Raw genomic sequence first — 18,871 nt, 5'->3', positions numbered from 1 at the left:
GTGCGTATATCCTAGCACTTTGAGTTGGCTGTTTGTTAAGGCTGCTGCTGGTACACGTATTTCTCCGTTGTCAAATCGCAATCTCTTTACCGTACTATATTGTACGGTAAAGAAAGTATGTCGCGTCTGCTACACAACTTGAACCCTCGTTTGCCTGCCTTGGCTGTCACTTTCAATTGTTCCCGCATTATCTGGCCGTAGCCTGGGCGATTTTCTGAAAACTGCCACATAATCTCTCCTTACTTTATTAAAAAATTGCTTCAGTAACCTTTCCCTTTTCTTTCTTCCTTCAGCTGCGATTCTGAACACGCACTCGACGATTTAATAGCTTGTATCACATAAGGCATGTTCATTCAATTACAATGTTCTTTGCTATTTTGAGTAGAAGCTAAACCCAGTCGGAGGGTTGTCTAAAGACTATGCTGTGTCGTTCATGTAGAGATTTCCACTTTCAAAAACGAACACTGGCACGATGCTATAACCTTGAGTGGGAAATTGTATCGTAACAAACCGGGAAAACGTTCGAAGCCGTCGTTTTGAAAACGCGGACATCGGAACGATTTACATTACACTTTTTCGGATTTATGAGTATCTCTGGAGGGGAGAAAATATCGGCTCTAAAATGATTGCGCCACCAGTCTCTAGCAGGAAAGAACCTTATTAAACGTAGTTCTTTCGCTCTTAATAATATAAAAAACTTTAAAATCAAATATTGTTTCACTGTCACAAGTTTTGACAAGAAAATATTACCCTGCCCGTTCAATTTGATGTAATTCACTAAACCCAGTTTAGTGACTTTTATTCAGTTTTATTGTATTTCGGTTATTCATTTAACTATTTTAGAGCTTCTGGGATTAAATGTTCTCTTAAAATTCTGTTGCAGCGGGATGCTTCCTGTAATTCTTTCCCTTCAAAAATAAATGCAGCGACAAAATACGTAAAACGTGGAGACGTTTGATTCATGTATATTTTGATCTTCTGTACCGTACGGTTTTCGCGAGCTTTGGAAGCGAAGTACAGCGCGATAATGCATATTGGTCATCCATCAAAGCTTTATTCATTGACGCGCGGTATAGCAGCCGACACGTCTGGTCTGCTGCAGTGAATGCAGTGACGGAACGTAACATTGGAATGAAACTTACCTCACTGTCTCTCATATCCAACGTCAAATTATACCCGGGCAGAAGATCCCGCCGCTCGTTAACATCCTCAAACGCCATCTCCACGGCTGGTAAGCAACCCTGTCCGCCGGCCCAAGCTCCCTCCATCGGGAATATACCCCCGATGTGGAGCGGTATATGCCGCTCGGGCCCGTCGTCGTCGCTGGGGTTCGCTGCTCCATCACCGGACTGAGCGAGCGCCGAAGATGCTATCCACATCAGCGCCCAAAAAAACTTACTCCGATCGAGAGAGGACATCAGAAAAAAATTGCGTCCTTAAATGTACTGAAGCTGGTGGACTCAAGGCTGGTCTCTGTCCGCTGTCACTCCCTGAAACTACGACCACATTTTCCGCTAGAATACTTCGTATGATAGCGAGGTAATCTGACTTCTCTTCCATTCATAGTCGAATTTCACGGGAGTTTGCCGACTTGCGTAGCTCGTCATCAATATAGTAAAAAATTATGACGTCATAAAATGCGGAGCATGACCTTTCGACCGGAAGTTATCATTTCTCGACAACACGCGGTTCGCGAATCAACGTGTGGAGAAGAGCTAGCGTTCGCTGCCGACCGTCGATCGAGGGCGAAACACCATGCAAGATCGTCTGTAAGTAAGGATTTGTCAGTAACACATTGTCCCGTACCGAACATTTCGGTTTAAAAAAGTGGGTGCGCGTTGCGACAAATCTGTGGAACATAGCTGTACATGTACTGTACAGCCATTACTGGATACAGCCAGGTACTCAGGTACTGATGTCTGTAAGCCATTGTCACTACAAACGTCGCTAGTAATCGGCGAGACTGACTCAGCGCCAGCGTTTTGTCATTTAAAGGATTCTAGTGAAAGCTTGACGCTACCTTGATCGTAGTTTCCATGGACAACACGGGGCCGTGTCCCATTCGATTGCGGTAGGGCCCTGTTGCAGTGCAGCAGTGTCAGGATCCGCGAAATTGCTTAATCTCCTCGTGATCTCCTCCTATGCTTTGCTATGGGCAACTCTATGTTCTAGCAAATTTCGAACTTGTTTCAGCGCCCTCTATCTCACTCAACACCATGAAGGCAGGTTGATCAGATTCCGAAGAAGAAGCAGGCACGTTCTCACAAGACAAAAACATCTAGATTTGTGGAATTATTTGGAGCCTACCATCCATGGACTCATAAGCAATTTAATCACATGTTGACAAACATGTAGCAACATTGTTAATTGCCCTCTCTATACGTATTTCAGAGGGTGGCCTTCCTCGAACTATAACAATTTCAGTGCTCAGTGGCAGGATTCATAGCAATACATTTAACCAGAACCTTAAGATTCTCACAATATGTGATATTACAGCACCTCACTTCTACTGTCCATGATTATAGTGGTCAGTATACTTAAGAATGGACCAGGAGGTATCAGCCCCTCTCACTCCAGAGTCTATGATTAAACTGCGGGTCCTACTAGTTACTGCCCGTAGCTGCCCTTAGGACTGCTCAAGTAAAAAGTGGGCCAAATTTCGCCAATTTAACACTAAGCCAATAGGTTCAACTTATATGATGCCCGGCTAATAAAAAATATCGTTGATTTGGCGTTAACCTGATGTTTTTTCCAGCTGTTTTGGTACTCAGAAGACGCCGGACTTGAAGGACGTCCCAAAGCTCGATAGTGAGATCATACCATTCAGTGCAAGAGGTGGTACGATATCAGAGCCGCGCGAGTGCAGCTTGACAGCCTAACACCCCTTTCAGTGAATGGTATGATCTCAAAATCAAGCTTTGGGACGTCTTTCTAGTCAATAATCCAGCGTCTTCCAGGTTCCAAAACCGCTAGAGAAAACATCAGGTGAACACCAAATCAATGATATTTTTTATCAGCCGGGCATTATATAAGTTAAACCTATTGGCTTAGTGTTTAAATTGGCGAAATTTGGCCTACTTTTTACTAGGGCAGTCCTCGGGTAGCTACGGCCAGTCACGGGCAGTAATTAGTAGGACCGTAAACTGCTCATTGAATAGCTGCAGTCAAACTTACATGAACAGGTCAATGTAACATTATCATAGCACGTCTTCCATCAGGCTTCATTTGCGAGTGAATTTCTAAACATGTCAACTGTGCATAGGGTGTATTACCAGATTACAACAGGAGAAAGACAGAGCAGCTTGTAAATTATCCTACTTGGTGGCAACTGTTTTCCCTCGAACATAAACCATGGTATTGATGTAGAAATACATGTGAGCATTGTAGCATGTGAGCATTGGGAGAATTACTTTGTTTCTATTTAGCAGTTGTCTGGATGATGAATAGACCTTTGTGTCTTTAGATTTGCACTTGGAATAGAAAGCTCTTTTCTGATTTGAAAGTACAAACAATCATTTTTATGCAAGCTCCAAGTACATACCACGTGTGTGTGTGTGTGTGTGTGTGTGTGTGTTTGTGTGTGTATATATATATACATATTTACATATACATATATACATATTTGTGTGTGTGTGTGTGTGTGTGTGTATTTATATATATACATACATACATATATATATATATATATATATATATATATATATATATATATATATATATATATATATATATGTATATATATGTATATATATATACACGTACTCTCTGTGCCCAAGTTCAGATGTTGCCATAAAGCCATTATGGCGATGACCGGGAGGGCACATTGCATACATTTTGTGTGTATATATATATATATATATATATATATATATATATATATATATATATATATATATATATATATATATATATATATATATATATATATATATATATATATATATATATATATATATCACTTTCCTGATTTGAAGGTACAACCCATTATTTTTATGCAGGCTCCAAGTACATACTCGTATTATAATAAAATATATATGTGTGTGTGTGTGTGTGTGTATGTGTATGTGTATGTGTCAATTTTTTTTCACTTTTCTCTGCACTAGAAATATCCTTCTCATGAAGGCATAGAACCTGAACTTTGAACATCATCATGACCTTAAGGTGACCTCTGTGTGAAATATACTTCAAGCATGAACAAATCCCTTGGCAGCAAATTTGCCATTCAGCGGGCATGTTGACCAGTGAACACGAATGAAATTTTATTGTGCAGGATTATAAAAGTATAGTACCGGATCATTATTCCTGCCTTGACTCTACTCCAGGGAGCTGCCCGATACAAAATGGATGTGAGAGTTTCCCTTTATGATTACTATGCACCGATGATAACGTTGTCAGTCTTTGATGTGATGAGAGTAAAAACTTTTTATTTTGCCTCCGTGAAACAGTTTCTATGCGTACTGTGACACATTTCAGTAATAGATTTCATCCAGTTCTGGTCTATTTGTGAGAACAAGAAGTTGCAGAAGACAACGCCTGGTAAACATTCGGCAGTCATGTTGTCGATTTGATGTTTTCTAACATCAGAAAAATTACAGTAATACTGTTGGTTAAATTATATAACATCCCCGGATGATGATATACTTGGACATGTAAAAGTTATTCAGTGTTGCAGGCCTTCTGTTGTGAAACATGATTTTCTAGGACTATACCCAGACTGAAAAACTTGGCAACATTTTCTCATTTGACCTAAAAGACGACACAGAAAGTTTTTTTTTCCCAGAGGCGACTCCCATGAAGGTATCAGATGAAAACAAATGCGGTTCTGGTCATTGACACTCACCTCCCATCCCCCCTCCCTACAATGTCACACATATCATGCCTTGGTTGTGCATCAGTTGTTTTTTATTGCCCACATTTCAAAAAGGGACATTTACAAGTCGTCATATTCATAAACCAGCAAGGTTTCTGAAAAGAGATAAAGTAACGCAAAGCAGATTACCGGTATTTTAAAATTCCACATTTTAAGACCGCCGCCACCTGAGTCCCTGTAATTTTCTATACCTCGCCTTTTCTGGCATCTCAGCTCAGATTAGCTGCATAAAAAAAACACATTTACAGCAGAGTCTTAATAAACGGAGAAATACAATTCATGTCAATATCTGTATTACTCAATTTCAAATATAATCACACGGGTATGAATGGCTGTTATTATTTTAGACAAAACCTGTAAAGGTGAAGGTAACTTCAAGTTCACCTTTACGGCAGAAGTAATCTTCACTAATTAAAAACTTTGTCATGTAAGATTTCAAGAGTGTTACTGTAGAAGTGGTAAGCTTTCTTCTGTACCATGGTGAGACACTATTTTTGGTGATAATTTCACTATTTTTGGTTTTACTGTCAACTACAGGTCCTTATTCTAACCCCTTCCCTCAAAAAAATGTTGAGATACACAGTGATTAGCTCATCAACTCAGCCTGTACATGTGTTGACTGCATTGTTATTGTTGACAAGTGAATTCTGGTCCAGCCCAGAAGTCAAATGTACACAATAACAATACATTTTACATTCGTGGTGAGATGCTAAATATTAGGCATTTCAACATGGTTTCGGGGAGTAGAACAAGAGCTTGCAATTGACATACAAAACAAAAAGGTGAAAACTTCATCAAAAGTTCCAACTACTGGCCCTTGAACATTCAGTGGAATTTATTTTGTTTGTTTTTCTGACAGGTGTGAAGTTTGTGTGGAAGGCAGGGCTAAATATCGCTGCCCTCGGTGTGCCATACAGACATGCAGGTAGGATTTGTTTTAATTCTTCTTTTTAATTCCTAACCAGGTTGCAAGAAAACAGAGTAAATACTCATGATGAGACAAATTACTGACTTTGTGATAAATCCTATAATTTGTTAATACTATACATGTAAATGATAAATTTATCCTCCAATATTTGTGTGTTATACAATTTCATTTTGAAATAAAATAATGTAAACACTACATATAAGAAAACTAAAAGTGGGTTTCTCTCTTTGAAAAATTGTAATAAGTTATCTTACTTGTACTGGATATGGAGTGTTGCTCAACACTCTGTAGAAGGCAACTTCGCGTCTAAGTTGTACTTTTCAAAAGAGAGCTATCATGGCCCAAAATGACTACCAAAGAACCTCTCAAACTACATGTAGATGTGTAGTCGCATCAGAAATTGCATTCTATACAGGCAAATAGTTTCATTTTGATTTTTTTCAAAAACGTTGTTTTGTAAAACCATAGCAACTGATTCACCATTGTAACATGTTCTCCTGTCCTATCAGTTTATCCTGTGTCAAGGTGCACAAACGGGACACAGAGTGCGATGGAACACGAGATAAGACTGCCTATGTTGCCATGAAAGAATTTACAGATCAAAGCCTGCTAAGTGGTAGGTCATTGAACTCAAATGTCTCGACACTTCAGTTTCATTTTGTCATTTATTCCTCCAGTTCACTGTTTTTTCTGTTGACCCAAATTGTTGTAAGACTAGGTGAACAAACACTTTGATAAACGTGGTGACAGACAGACAATGTATGCAAAATGATGGACACATACAAACACACAGAAACATACAACATACAAAGGCAGACAGTCAGAGTCAATGACTGTTCATTGGTATCACAGTCAAAGAGACAAACACATGCACACACGCTGGAAAGCATACAGTTGCTAAGTTGGTTTGGAGATCCCGTAACTGATTCGAATGTACAGTACTGTAACAGCTGCTGTGATATGTGTACAAGTTTTATCGATATCGCAAGGTCATAAAGATATGTTACCAAGGCTGTCATCTGAGCAACGTAATCTTCTGTCTAAACTCTTTGTGATTGGATCTCATTCGCAAATAACAGCAAATTAACCCTTTGAGCACCAAAGTCAATTTTTGTCATCTTTATAAAATGTGCCCGGTCAAATTTTTTCAGATTTTTGCCAAATTTTGGTGCAAAACTGCAGCCGATGAAATGTGACGTCCATTTGATCCAAAATTATCAAAAAAATTACAGAAAAATTAATAAAAATTGGTAAAATGTTGTGCTGAAATTTTGGTGGGAAAAATTAGAACACTCAAGGGTTAAAAACAGTCGGTTCATATTGTGAACACTTACACAGAGTCTGGACCTGGAGGGTAACTTGCCAGAAACAGTATTGCTCATTGGGCATTATGTCACCTGTGTCATGGTTGTTTTAGATTTGAATACATAATCATTCTCTTTTAATATTTGACCGTTCTTCTGTAGATTACAGATTTCTTGAAGATGTTGACCGTAAGGCTGACAGCATCACCAGGGATCAACGGAGAAAGCACAGAACACTGCCAAAACATGTGAGCCTCAGGTGGAATGTGCCTCGGGGACAGATATTTGAATTCTGAAATGTATACTATGATAGTCAGCTGCTTGTGTGAACTCATTTTAACCCTTTTCCTGCCAAGTCCATATTTCACCACCGGTCAAGATGGTTAAAATTAATGAAACACAACATATTCCATACGGTGTACTTTAACATAATACTGTACATTTGAAAGCAATTTAAAACATAAATACTGTAAACTTGATTTTTTGGACTAATGATGCTATAACATGCCAAGCCAAGCGGGTGAAAATACGTCATGTTTTGGCTCAATACCGCTTTTTACTGACTCGGCTGATGGAAAAGTAATAGTCTAAATATTGTCTAGCAGGAAAAGGGTTAAGGTTGTACACACCTCGAATAGAAAGATTTAAACTTGTGCTCAAATTTTCCTCAAGGAATCTTTAAACCATTCACTTTCAAAATCAAGAATAAAAATCAGGGGTCACTGTGCAAAAGTTGGTACCAGAGAAACAAATCACCCAAGATTTACAGATATTTGAAATTCAAAATTGCTACCATCCGTGTTAAGTCTATGGAGAAAAAAAAAATTGAAACTCAAAAAAACTAAGACAGTGAAATTTTTTCTTACTCAAAGGGCTTCAACATGAGCCCCCACAAGTGATAGATCAGAAAAGGATTTGAAAAGTTTGAGAGTCCAAATATCTGTCCCCAAGACGTATTCCTACCCTAACTTGTTGAACAGATGTTTTCACTACTTGTTTTTGTGAAAATCAAAATTTATATTTTTTTCAGAGTTAACAGGGATGGCTTCCACTTTGAATTTTAATATTTGTAAATTGTATGGAATTTGTTTCTCAGGCTCAAAAATTTGCATAGTGACCCACCTGGACTGTTATTGTTGATTACAGAAAGATGAAGATTTTAAGTTTCCTTGAGAAAAGTTAGAACAGGAATTGAAAACTTTCACTTTCGAGGTGCATACCACCCGAACCCTTTTTCCCACCAAAATTTTAACGCAACAGTTTTAGAAATTTTCATGAATTCTTTGCGGTTATCTTGATAGTTTTTAACCAAACAAACTAAACTTTTCAAAGGTTGCAATTTTCAATCAAAATTTTTGAAGAAATATGAAACAAGAATCCTCTGCAAATTTTTTTTTGAAGGTGACAAAAATTGACGGTGGCACTCAAACGGTTGAAGAGAAAGCTCAAACCTAGGGAATATTTGTATCTCATGATGAACACTTCATGAACAAAAGAGAAAATGAACTCCTGTTGTATTCAGTTTTGTATTTTGATATTGACAATATTTTGGATTCTCTGATGATCCACATGACATACATTCTAACACATGTAGTGCCATTGTATTTTTCCAAATACAGTTTTGAATTTTTGAAAGCCAAAAATTACAACTTGAACACTTATTTCACAAATATATACTCCAGCATATACAAAACTTCAGTTCATTGTAACTTCCACAAATTATGATTCATCAGATCCTCCCATATAAAGCAAAGACAGTGTCTACTCACAGGGGGATCGCTTTTAGCCTGAGTTATAGAATGAAGACTGACAACGTAAGCTTTCTTCTTATAGCTGTCTTGTCTCATAAAGTCGGTACATCATAAACTTTAACTACATCTCAGCACCTTGTTGATCCATATTTGGAAATTGCCAAATCTGAAGACGTTATCTCAGTCTAGCCTGATACATGAAACATAAGCATAAGTACAATTTGTCCTCAGAAAGTTGAATCAATTTTAAACTGACAAATTGAAGAAAGGGAGTTTTCAATACCATTCTGTGTGGAGTTGTAAAACATAAGTAAAGTCATTCTGAAAACCATAAGAAAAATGGGGTTTTGTACGATTGTGTTATGTGAATGTAACACTATCCGCAGGACCAACAGAGACGGTGTTTTCACTTTGAATTTTAATCATTTGGTGGACTACGGCTCTTGACAACAACAACTTGATAGAGTGATACCAAAATAAAGAAGAAAGAATGACCAAGCGAAATGTAGGCAGTGTTAAAATTATGATTTTTGAGGAAATTATGACAATCAAAATGTGTATATCTACAAAGTAAATACATGGCCATAATATTCTTGTTGCTAAATACTTAATACTGAACCAAAGAATCATTTCTCTATTCAGAGCTTTCGATCAACACCCTTGATAAAGACTGCTGGACAGTTGCAGAAATCTCTGGATAGATAAATAACTCTCTGATGAAATACAATTTTTAGCAACAAGAATATAGCATGTCTGCACAAATGAGTCTGCATCATTGTAATGTGATCTTAATATTGTCTTATTATATTCACAACAGTTATATAACCTAGTCAGAATGGCAAGGCTGAGAAAAGTCACAGTAAAGATTCTACCGTATGTCTTCACTAAGAGAAAAATCAATTCTTCAATGTTTTCAACAAGGTAAGGCACTGGGAGTTTTGAGTCGGATCATATCAAAATGTGAATAACTTTTTCACGTCTGGTTTACATGTTGTGTTTCTTCAATCTCAACAACCAAAGCAGAAAAAAAAATGTTTCCATTGAATAGAAATATCATCCCAGTTTGCCATACGGCTTGGACATTTAAATGTAGTATGTGCCTCCAAAGTAAAAGACTTAAACTTTTGCTCAAATTTTTGTCAAGAAATCTTTAAACCATTCATTTTCAAAATCAAGAACTAAAATCAGGGGTCACCTTGCAAATTTTGGTACTAGAGAAACAAATTACCCAAGATTTACTGATATTTGAAATTCAAAATGGCCGCCAAACCTGTGTTAACTCTATGGGGAAAAATTACATTTTCCATTTTCAAAAAACTATGACAATGAAAGTCTTTCTCACTCAAAGAGCTTCAAAATGAACCTTCACAGGTGGTAGATCAGAAAAGTATTGAAAAAGTTGGAGAGTCCAAATATCTGTCCCCAAGGCGCATTCTGCCTGAAGATTTTAGCTTGAAATTACTTAAAGTTCATGTGAACTTGCAACAATTATTAGTGACATACAGCTTGGAAAAGACTAGCAGTTGCCATGAGAAATGCCCTTCACAGCAGGGCTCATACACATTAATTGTGGTTTATGTGCCAGTGTATATGTATATTCGATCTGATACCTCTGTTCTGATCTGTGAGTGTGAGTGTACAATTGACAAACAATGCACATACAGTAAGGCCAGCTTGGAAGTGTATTGTATGAGGGGGCCGTGTCTCATACAAGCTGGAAATTGCAGATAATTGCTGCAATTTCATGTAGATTTTCAATAAATTCAAGTGAATTTGAAAACATTCCGGCCATCTAAAATGGCAGACTGTGATAATTTCCGTAGTAAGACAATCCCAAGACGAAGAAGTCATCCAAACTCCGGTATGGTCATCATCGGGCTGTGCGTAAATGTTTGGCAGAACACCCATACTTATTTTCTCGTCTTAATTTCCTCTTTCAGAGATCAAGAAATTCTGTGGCATATAGAGTGGATATTTCCCCAGTGTGAGGTCAAATACAGTGACAGGAGGTGAGATATTTACATTTGTTAGTTCCAAGCACTTGTCACTGTATGCTTGAATTGCCTGTTTCCAACTGAGAAATCAATGATCGTCACACTGTACTTGTACAGATATACCGTCACATCTAAACAGTTTCATGCCCTTTGTATGATCTCGTACAATTGTTTTCAAAACTCTGTGATTAAACCTGTGTACAAGGACACGATGATGAATCGTATTTTTCATCAAAATCTGAAACAAATCTTTGTTTGTGTTATGTTTTAATACCATGTAGCGTAAAGTACATCTTCCTTATTGTCTGGCTTCATTCAGAAATTTCCATCATCAAGAATTCAGATGTTACAGGCATTGAATAATTCTGTCATTATTTGCTTAACATGCAGAATTTCGGAGACAACTTTATTGAAGAATGTCTTGGAAAAGTATGTAGATCCTTCTAAGGGAGATCCAGTGATTAGACAAAGGTAAGTCAGCTTCTCTGTTTTCATACTCGCCGTGTTTGTTCCACAGCAAAAAAACTTTTGTTCTTTTTTTTCAGGCCCCATGTTAGTCTTATCACAACTATATAGTTTAAGTCTGTGTCTGTGAAGACAGCACATCGTTGTGGCAGAGCTGTGACTACAGCTCTGTGAACGCTGTTTTATAATATACTGTACTTTTTGCACATGGGTGTTAATAACCGTAAATTTGAATTTCCATATGTAACAGCACTTCTATCTACAGGACCGTGCAGAGCTGTGATCACAGACCTGTGACAGGGTCTTTGAATTTTTTTACACACGCTTATACCTGTATGCCCATGTATCATCAAATTTGGCACATTTTTCTGAAAATCATGCTAAATTACGGACCCTCCTTACTGATACAGTAATGTCCATTCACCATTGTTTCATGCCAGTGTACACTGCACTTCAAACAGACAAATATCATACCTTCATATGCATCCCTGGACTGTCAGTCAAGTTTGGACTCAGTCTAACTTTAAAGACCCTGTGTAGTTTTAGACCCTTATTAGACCCCATTACAGGTCTGTCCTGAAAACCTGCCAGTGGTTTTCAAAGTTTTATTTACAGTAGTATTTGAATAAGGATACTGTCTTTTTTCTTCCAAAGTGCATCACAATTAGTCCTATGCACATGTGCAGTACCCAGTCATTATTGTTGAGATGTCACAAATGGCTGCAGAATGACTGTTACATATAGCTTATATTTACATTTAGCAAAGTTTTGGCAATTTTTTGGCGGGTAAGTTTTGATAACGGAAACATTGACCAGGGCTGTGTGCTTGAAGTAAATGACATTTGTTTACAGTACTGATGTGGAGGAAAAATGGAAAGAGCAAAATATCTTGCAATGATATACCATGTATATCAATGACTGCAGTTGTGCTTGCTAGCTCCATGGAAAGTAAACTGATATCTCCCATTGTGAGACTGAGTATTTCAATGGCGTCAGATATAATGTTATATCCGTGATGACAATCATGACAATTGGAAAAAAAAAGGTCATTCCAGGTATCTTCTTGAAGCAGCTGTCTCTAAATCTACTACATGTAGCTATTGACGCAGACACCAGACTGTAGCAACATTAATCTCAGGGGTATGTACCTTGTGCTCTCCAACAATGGACATACCGTCACAGATATCACTTCATAAATCTATATCACTCACACCATAGCTGCACAAATCATGCGTGTACGTGTGACAGACTGCTCGGCATTCAGGTTCCGGCTTTGTGGCTGATATCATGGTCTTGTGGAAACATTGAAACATTGCACAAACTGCTGTTTCTCGACAGCAGTCATTTGCAGAAAAATGCTAAGCTTGGTGAATAACTTGAAATGTAATATTTGGTGAAAAACAGGGAAGATATGAGCCACTGAAAAACTTCGACACATGCTGTAGCAAGAAGGTTTGATGTCATCAATATATTCATATTCCACTAATAGAAATATTACGGTGACAGTGACTGTGACATGGGCAGTTCATGTTCTTCAGCAATAGCGTTTCCCAGCTTGGATGTCATAGGAAACGATTGACAAACAGTCCGGCTAGCTACTAATCAATTAGAATCATTGTTTGGAGAATAACCTGACCATGTTTTCAAGCACACTTTAAAAAGCAGAGAAATGAGAAAATGACATCATTCACCAAGAAACTGTATGTAACCAAACTAGAAACTTAAAAACGCTTTTATCCTTTTCAATATCAAAAGTTTATTTACCCAAACCACTTCCAGGCCTTCATACCCAAACATTGAACCAATCTTATTACTGCACTGTTAAGGTATTTTGCGCCTCGAAAGTGAAAGACTTGAACTTTTGCTGAAACTTTCCTAAATGAAAACTTTCAACCATTCCCTTACCAAACGAACAATAAAAACTTGGGGTCACCGTGCAAAGTTTTGAACCAGCAAAACAAACTGCCCAACATTTTGCGATATTTGAAATTCAAAATGGCTGCCATTTCTGTGTTAACTCTCTATGGGGAAAAATCAATTTTCTGATTTTCGAAAAACTATGACTTTGAAGGTTGTTTTTCTGCCAAAAGCTTTAAAATGAGCCCCCACAAATTGTAGATCAGAAACGAATTGTAGAAATTTGAGTCCAAATATCTGTCACCGAGGCACGGTCTACCTTAATAGTATGACTAGACCTCTATAAAAGGGACACTGGGTGAATGGATGGAAATAAATCTGCTCTGTTTACTGTGTCCTCTCATGGAGAAGTGTACTCAAAAGTAAAGATTTGATATTTTTGTAATAACACCAAACAATAGAGAAAGTGCCAACTGGCAAGGATTATTCAATTTTATGAAGAAGACTCATTAAATGTTTAGCCCTTTTTTCTTGTTAAAATTTTCAATACCTTCACTCATGAGCTATTGTCATTCGTGGCAAACAGTAGCAGATGTAGGTGTTATGTATAGGATAAAGCCCGAGTACTCGGGCTCTTCTGCTATACAAAGTCCAACCCAACGATAAAATGTCGAGGCCGCAGGCCGAGACATTTTATCGTAGGGTTGGACTTTAATACCAGAAGAGCCCGAGTACAAGGATTTTATCCGACTTAAAAACTATCACCCCTAACTGATATATTTTCGTTTTCAATGTGTTTACGTCAACCGTCCCCTTTGTCAATGTAACATGTTTAGGATATGAATTAAAACTTTTATTTGTGAAATAGCCTTCCAATGTAATGGAACATCCTATAAATGCCCTAGGGCACATTATATAATGCCCTAGGGCACAGTAGATTTTGTGTTGCAGCTGGTTTCCACTGTGTTACCAAATTTGAATATTAAAACGTACCAGATGTCTACAGAATATGACATGTTCACTTTTGATTGGACAGTACTTTACTACAGCGCTGTCATTGGTTTCTGGAATTTGGTGACCAAGGCTTTACGAGTAGATAAAACACCCTGAATTGAGCACTCTGATTGGTCAATCAACAGTAGATAGTTTTTAAGAAATAGATAAATTAATATAAGACTTATATAAAAGCAATTGTCTTGTGTGGATCTGTATCTTTTGCAGGTTAAAAAAGTATGTTTCTGCAGGATTAGACAATATAACACTTTTTATGAAAGTTGAAAATAGAAGTGCACAGTCTGTACGGTGAGCAAATTTCTATCATTCATATTCGTCGAATTTGTTTTTTGTATCCCTCCCTAATGAGCTGCATGTTTATATTTTGTTTTTCCCCTCATTCCCCTCTTTTCTTCCTCCCCCTCCCTCACTGTCTCACTCTCTCTCTCTCTCTCTCTCTCTCCAGTCAATAGTGATATTGGGGAAAATTTGGCTTGAGTTGATCCTACTGCTGCCACCAATTGTAACGTTGGAGAAAGGCCTTAATTTAAGTCTCTTTCTCTCTCGCGCTCTCTCTCTCTCATATCAAAAAAGTTTTTGCTCAAATTATCTGTAAGATAAGCACATGAACTAGCAACAATTGTTAATAGGCATGATTGAAAGTTCTTTTATATATTGTTTTCTCTGTCATGATAACTTGAAATAAACCTTGTTTGAAAAGACAAACATGAAACCATGGTTTTGCTCCGGAGTTATATTTGCTCTGTGAGTTTCATGTCAGCTTTCTTTGCCTTTTTCAGATATCACTTGTTAAACATGAACCAAACCATAGCCGACAACCTGCTTAATAAATACATAGTGGAGTACCCGACCATTCATGTTGTACTGCCGGATCATTGTCAAGGCTTTCCAATTATCGGTGAAGGTATGTATTTTTGATTTCACAACAATTGAAAAAGTTACACATGGGAACGTCTGATGCTCGTAGATTTACCGTTTGCACTCCATTGTCATCAACAGCAAATTGGAGGCATAGACGTAACATTTTACGGAACAATTTTGTTTATCGGTAGAATAACGTCTTTCTAAATGCTGCCTAATAAAGTTAATGCTGGGTAAAGGCCTTCCTTGCATTTTTAGCTCCGCTGTCAGAGACGCGGAGCTTATCCGATAGGCTGATTGTCCGTCGTCGTCCGTCCGTCCGTCCGTCCGTCCGTCCGTCCGTCAACAATGGTCTTCTTCTCTGAAACCGCAGGTCAGATTTCTTTGAAATTTGGTATGGAGGTTCATAGGAGTGACCTCACTCAAGTTTGTTCAAATTGTGGTGAAATTTGCATAATTGTATTTTTGGGACATTTTTTGGTGTTTTTGGTAAAAAAATCTTCTTCTCTGAAACCGCTTGTCCGATTGCTTTGAAATTTGATATGCAGTTTACTTAGGGTGACTTCAGTCAGATTTGTTCAAATCGTGGTGAAATTTGCATATTTGTATTTTTAAGGCAATTTTTGTCATTTTTGGTAAAAAATCTTTAAAAATCTTCTTCTTCAAAACTACCAGTCAGATAGCTTTGATATTTGGTACATATGTCCCTAGGGATGGTCTATTTCAGATTTCTTCAAATTTACAGAAATATGCAAATTTGCATTTTAAAGGCAATTTTTGCCATTTTTGGTGAATAAATGGGTTTTTTTCAAAACGTACTGGTCTGATAGTTTTGAAATTTGGTATTCAGGTTTCTATAGATGAACTTAGTAATATGTACTGAATTTCTGATGAAATCTGTAATTTTGTATTTTTGGGGCAATTTTTGCCATTTTTGGTCAAATATGTGTATTTCCAAAACTGCTTATCTGATAGCTTTGAAATTTGGTATACAGGTTCCTACAGATGAACTAAATGATATTTATTGAAATTATGATGAAATCTGCAATTTTGTAATTTGGGGGCAATTTTTTCCATTTTTGGTCAAAAAGTGTGTTTCTCAAAAAGTACTGGTCTGATAGCTTTGAAATTTGATATACAGGTTTCTACAGATGAGCTAAGTAATATATATTGAATTTCTGATGAAATCTGTAATTTTGTATTTTTGGGGCAATTATTGTCAATTTTGGTCAAAAAATGTTTATTTACCAAAACTACTCATCTGATAGCTTTGAAATTTGGTAAACAGGTTTCTATAGATGAACTGAATGATATGTATTGAAATAATAATGAAATCTGCAATTTTGAATTTTTGGGCAATTATTCCCATTTTTGGTCAAAAAATGTGTTTCTCAAAAAGTACTCGTCTAACAGCTTTGAAATTTGGTATACAGGTTGAAATTATGATGAAATCAGCAATTTTTATTTTTTGGGGCAATGTTGCCATTTTTGGTCAGAAAATTTCATTCTCAAAAAACTATTCATCGGATAGCTTTGGTTGACATGTTCTTAGGGATGATTCGATGTGATATATTCAAAGTATGATATTTTTCTATGCTCGTTTTTATGTGTATTTATTTACTTACTTACTTTTAATACTTATTGTCGTGTGTATAAAATGGTGAAATTTAGAAATAAATAAAAAATACGACTTTTAATTAAATTGTGTATTTTTGCAGCTTATTTAGCCACTTTTTTCTGGCCACTGCATTGAGCTATCAAGATTTCCACCCTCTTCATCAACATGTGTCAAAAATAGTTATTCTCTACATAAACACAGCGGAGCTATATCGGCCGCAAGGTTGCTTGGAAAATATTTGTCACCTGAAGGCAACTTGGCTTTCCCATGAAAAATGATGCTCAAATTGAATAGCTCCACCACCAGTGTCCAGCTTGTCAAATAAATTGTTTGTCACCAATATCTAAGCCAATGTCATCAATAAAATTATTTGTGTGAACGCTGTTCAATGGTTGGCTCACAGATAAGCTCATGCATATATCTTGAAGTTTGTGCAAACACAGTGATTTTGATTTTCTTTGAACAGGGGAAGCAAGCAAGGTACATCTTATAAAAAAATTGTCTTGAATTTGTGTTTGTCTTCTCTCAGTTCCTACAGACGAAGAAAACACTGGCAGTTCCAGCTCTGATTCAGACTCCTCGAGTTCCAGTTCCGAAGAGAGCAGTGAAAGTGGTGACACCAGTGGGGGTGAGAGCAGCAGTGGAGACAGCCAAATGCCAGAGGAGTGCAGCATCCTACACACCGATCCGGTAAACGGTGAAGATGATGGGGAAAGACGTCACGGAAGTGAACACCATGGAAGTGGCTCAGATGAGCAGTCAAGTAATGGACGAGCGGAAAATGTTGATGATAGTAACGCAGAAATTGTGATGATAGAAAGTAATGAAACAAAGGCGGACATGCAACATGTAACCCAGTGAAAACTTCTATAAGCTGCCTACAGTGGATTGACAACAACAACGGCATTTCAAAATCGGCCGACTGGTGGGGCGGATCAACGGACACAGACACCGTAATTGTTGCCAAGAAGCAACAATCTGCTTGCAAGATTTTGAATCCCATCAGAGGCAAGCATCAGTGTCAGCGGAACCTACTTGACGGGGGTTACCATGACAACAGCGTGAGAAAACAGGCTACAGACGTGATCTCCTCGGACAGCTGAGACATACTCGGTGCTCTTCATTTACTGCCTGACGGCAGTGTCAGTAATTGGATTTCAGCCGCTCTGGTTGAAGGTCAAATAAAAGAAAACAAGCCTTATCCCACTTACAGGATGTCCTGACTCTGGTGTCGATATTTCTTCCAAGATTTTCATGGGACAAAAGCTATGACTTCAAATAATATTTTCATGTCTTTTTGTTCTATAAGACATATATTTTCTTACTTTTCTCCTAATATTCACCAAAATGCTAATTATAAGCCTTGCAAGTTTAATTCTTTGTGTACAGCATGAAGTTATATTGTTGACAAATGAATTCTAGCCCAGAGTAAAATCTAGTTGTCAACATTTACATTCAACATTACACACTTGCACACGTAGACTGCAGTTACAAATATAACACCAGGCATGTGGAAAACACATCATTAGCGAAGGTTACATCCCTCAGAGCTGTAACAAGACTGTGGACTTGGAGTTGACCTACAAAATCTGAAGTACGTGGAAATCTTGTTCATCGTCTTACTGGCTGCAGTTACAAATTGAACACCAGGCAAATTTGGTAAAACACATCACTAGCAAAGGTTATCTCCTTGAAAGCTTTGACAATACTGTAGAATTCTGGGATCGTTCTGAGCCATTTTACATTTCAACATCGCCCTAGAGGGTATGGTCCTATTACTTTATTGATCATAGCTACCCTAAGACAGGCAAAATACCATCATGAGGAGAATTTGACCCACCATCCTCGGATGTACCAAAATTTTCCCAAAAAGTTGGCTCAGACTTTCCTACCATGCCTAATTTGTTCCACTGTCTCTCCTTTTCCTCATCCATAAATTCCTTGTAATCCGTGACTTTGTTGTCGTACCCACAATTTTTCATTGCTTGCCACATTCTCATGTAATATTCCACTGGAATGATAGCCATTGACACACTGATACTGCCAAACTGGTAAGCACTGGTTTCCTGTGTCCCTCCCCCCACCCAAGTTTATTCCACGCTGATATTATAGACAGTGACTTTTTTTTAAAAAGCTGAAAAGTCCATTATACTTCATTATAAATGGCTTGCAAAGTTTGTAATAGCGTTGATTGCGATTTCGGGTTTGT

At 37.5% G+C, this 18,871-nt stretch overlaps 2 protein-coding genes across 3 annotated transcripts in view; one reads left to right on the top strand and one right to left on the bottom strand.

The window, feature by feature from the left end:
* LOC139114159 (gamma-aminobutyric acid type B receptor subunit 1-like) overlaps positions 1-1,672 on the bottom strand; it is a 220,276-nt gene extending 218,604 nt beyond the window's left edge. For both annotated transcript variants that reach the window (XM_070675721.1, XM_070675722.1), the window contains exon 1: positions 1,143-1,672. In XM_070675721.1, the coding sequence (XP_070531822.1) occupies positions 1,143-1,418 (276 nt within the window). In that variant the 5' untranslated portion in view covers positions 1,419-1,672. The remainder of the gene's footprint in view (positions 1-1,142) is intronic.
* LOC139114165 (box C/D snoRNA protein 1-like) lies at positions 1,645-17,872 on the top strand. Its single transcript, XM_070675730.1, has 10 exons — positions 1,645-1,769; positions 5,730-5,795; positions 6,308-6,414; positions 7,265-7,350; positions 9,671-9,774; positions 10,794-10,862; positions 11,238-11,318; positions 14,391-14,471; positions 14,963-15,087; positions 17,192-17,872. The coding sequence occupies exons 1-10, from the start codon at positions 1,756-1,758 to the stop codon at positions 17,521-17,523; spliced, it is 1,065 nt and encodes a 354-aa protein (XP_070531831.1). The 5' UTR covers positions 1,645-1,755; the 3' UTR covers positions 17,524-17,872.
* The last annotated feature ends 999 nt before the right edge of the window (positions 17,873-18,871 follow it).

The sequence above is a fragment of the Ptychodera flava genome, chromosome 16 (assembly GCF_041260155.1).
Source record: "Ptychodera flava strain L36383 chromosome 16, AS_Pfla_20210202, whole genome shotgun sequence".
Taxonomy (NCBI): Eukaryota; Metazoa; Hemichordata; class Enteropneusta; family Ptychoderidae; genus Ptychodera; species Ptychodera flava.
This window is presented reverse-complemented; position numbering and strand designations above follow the sequence as displayed.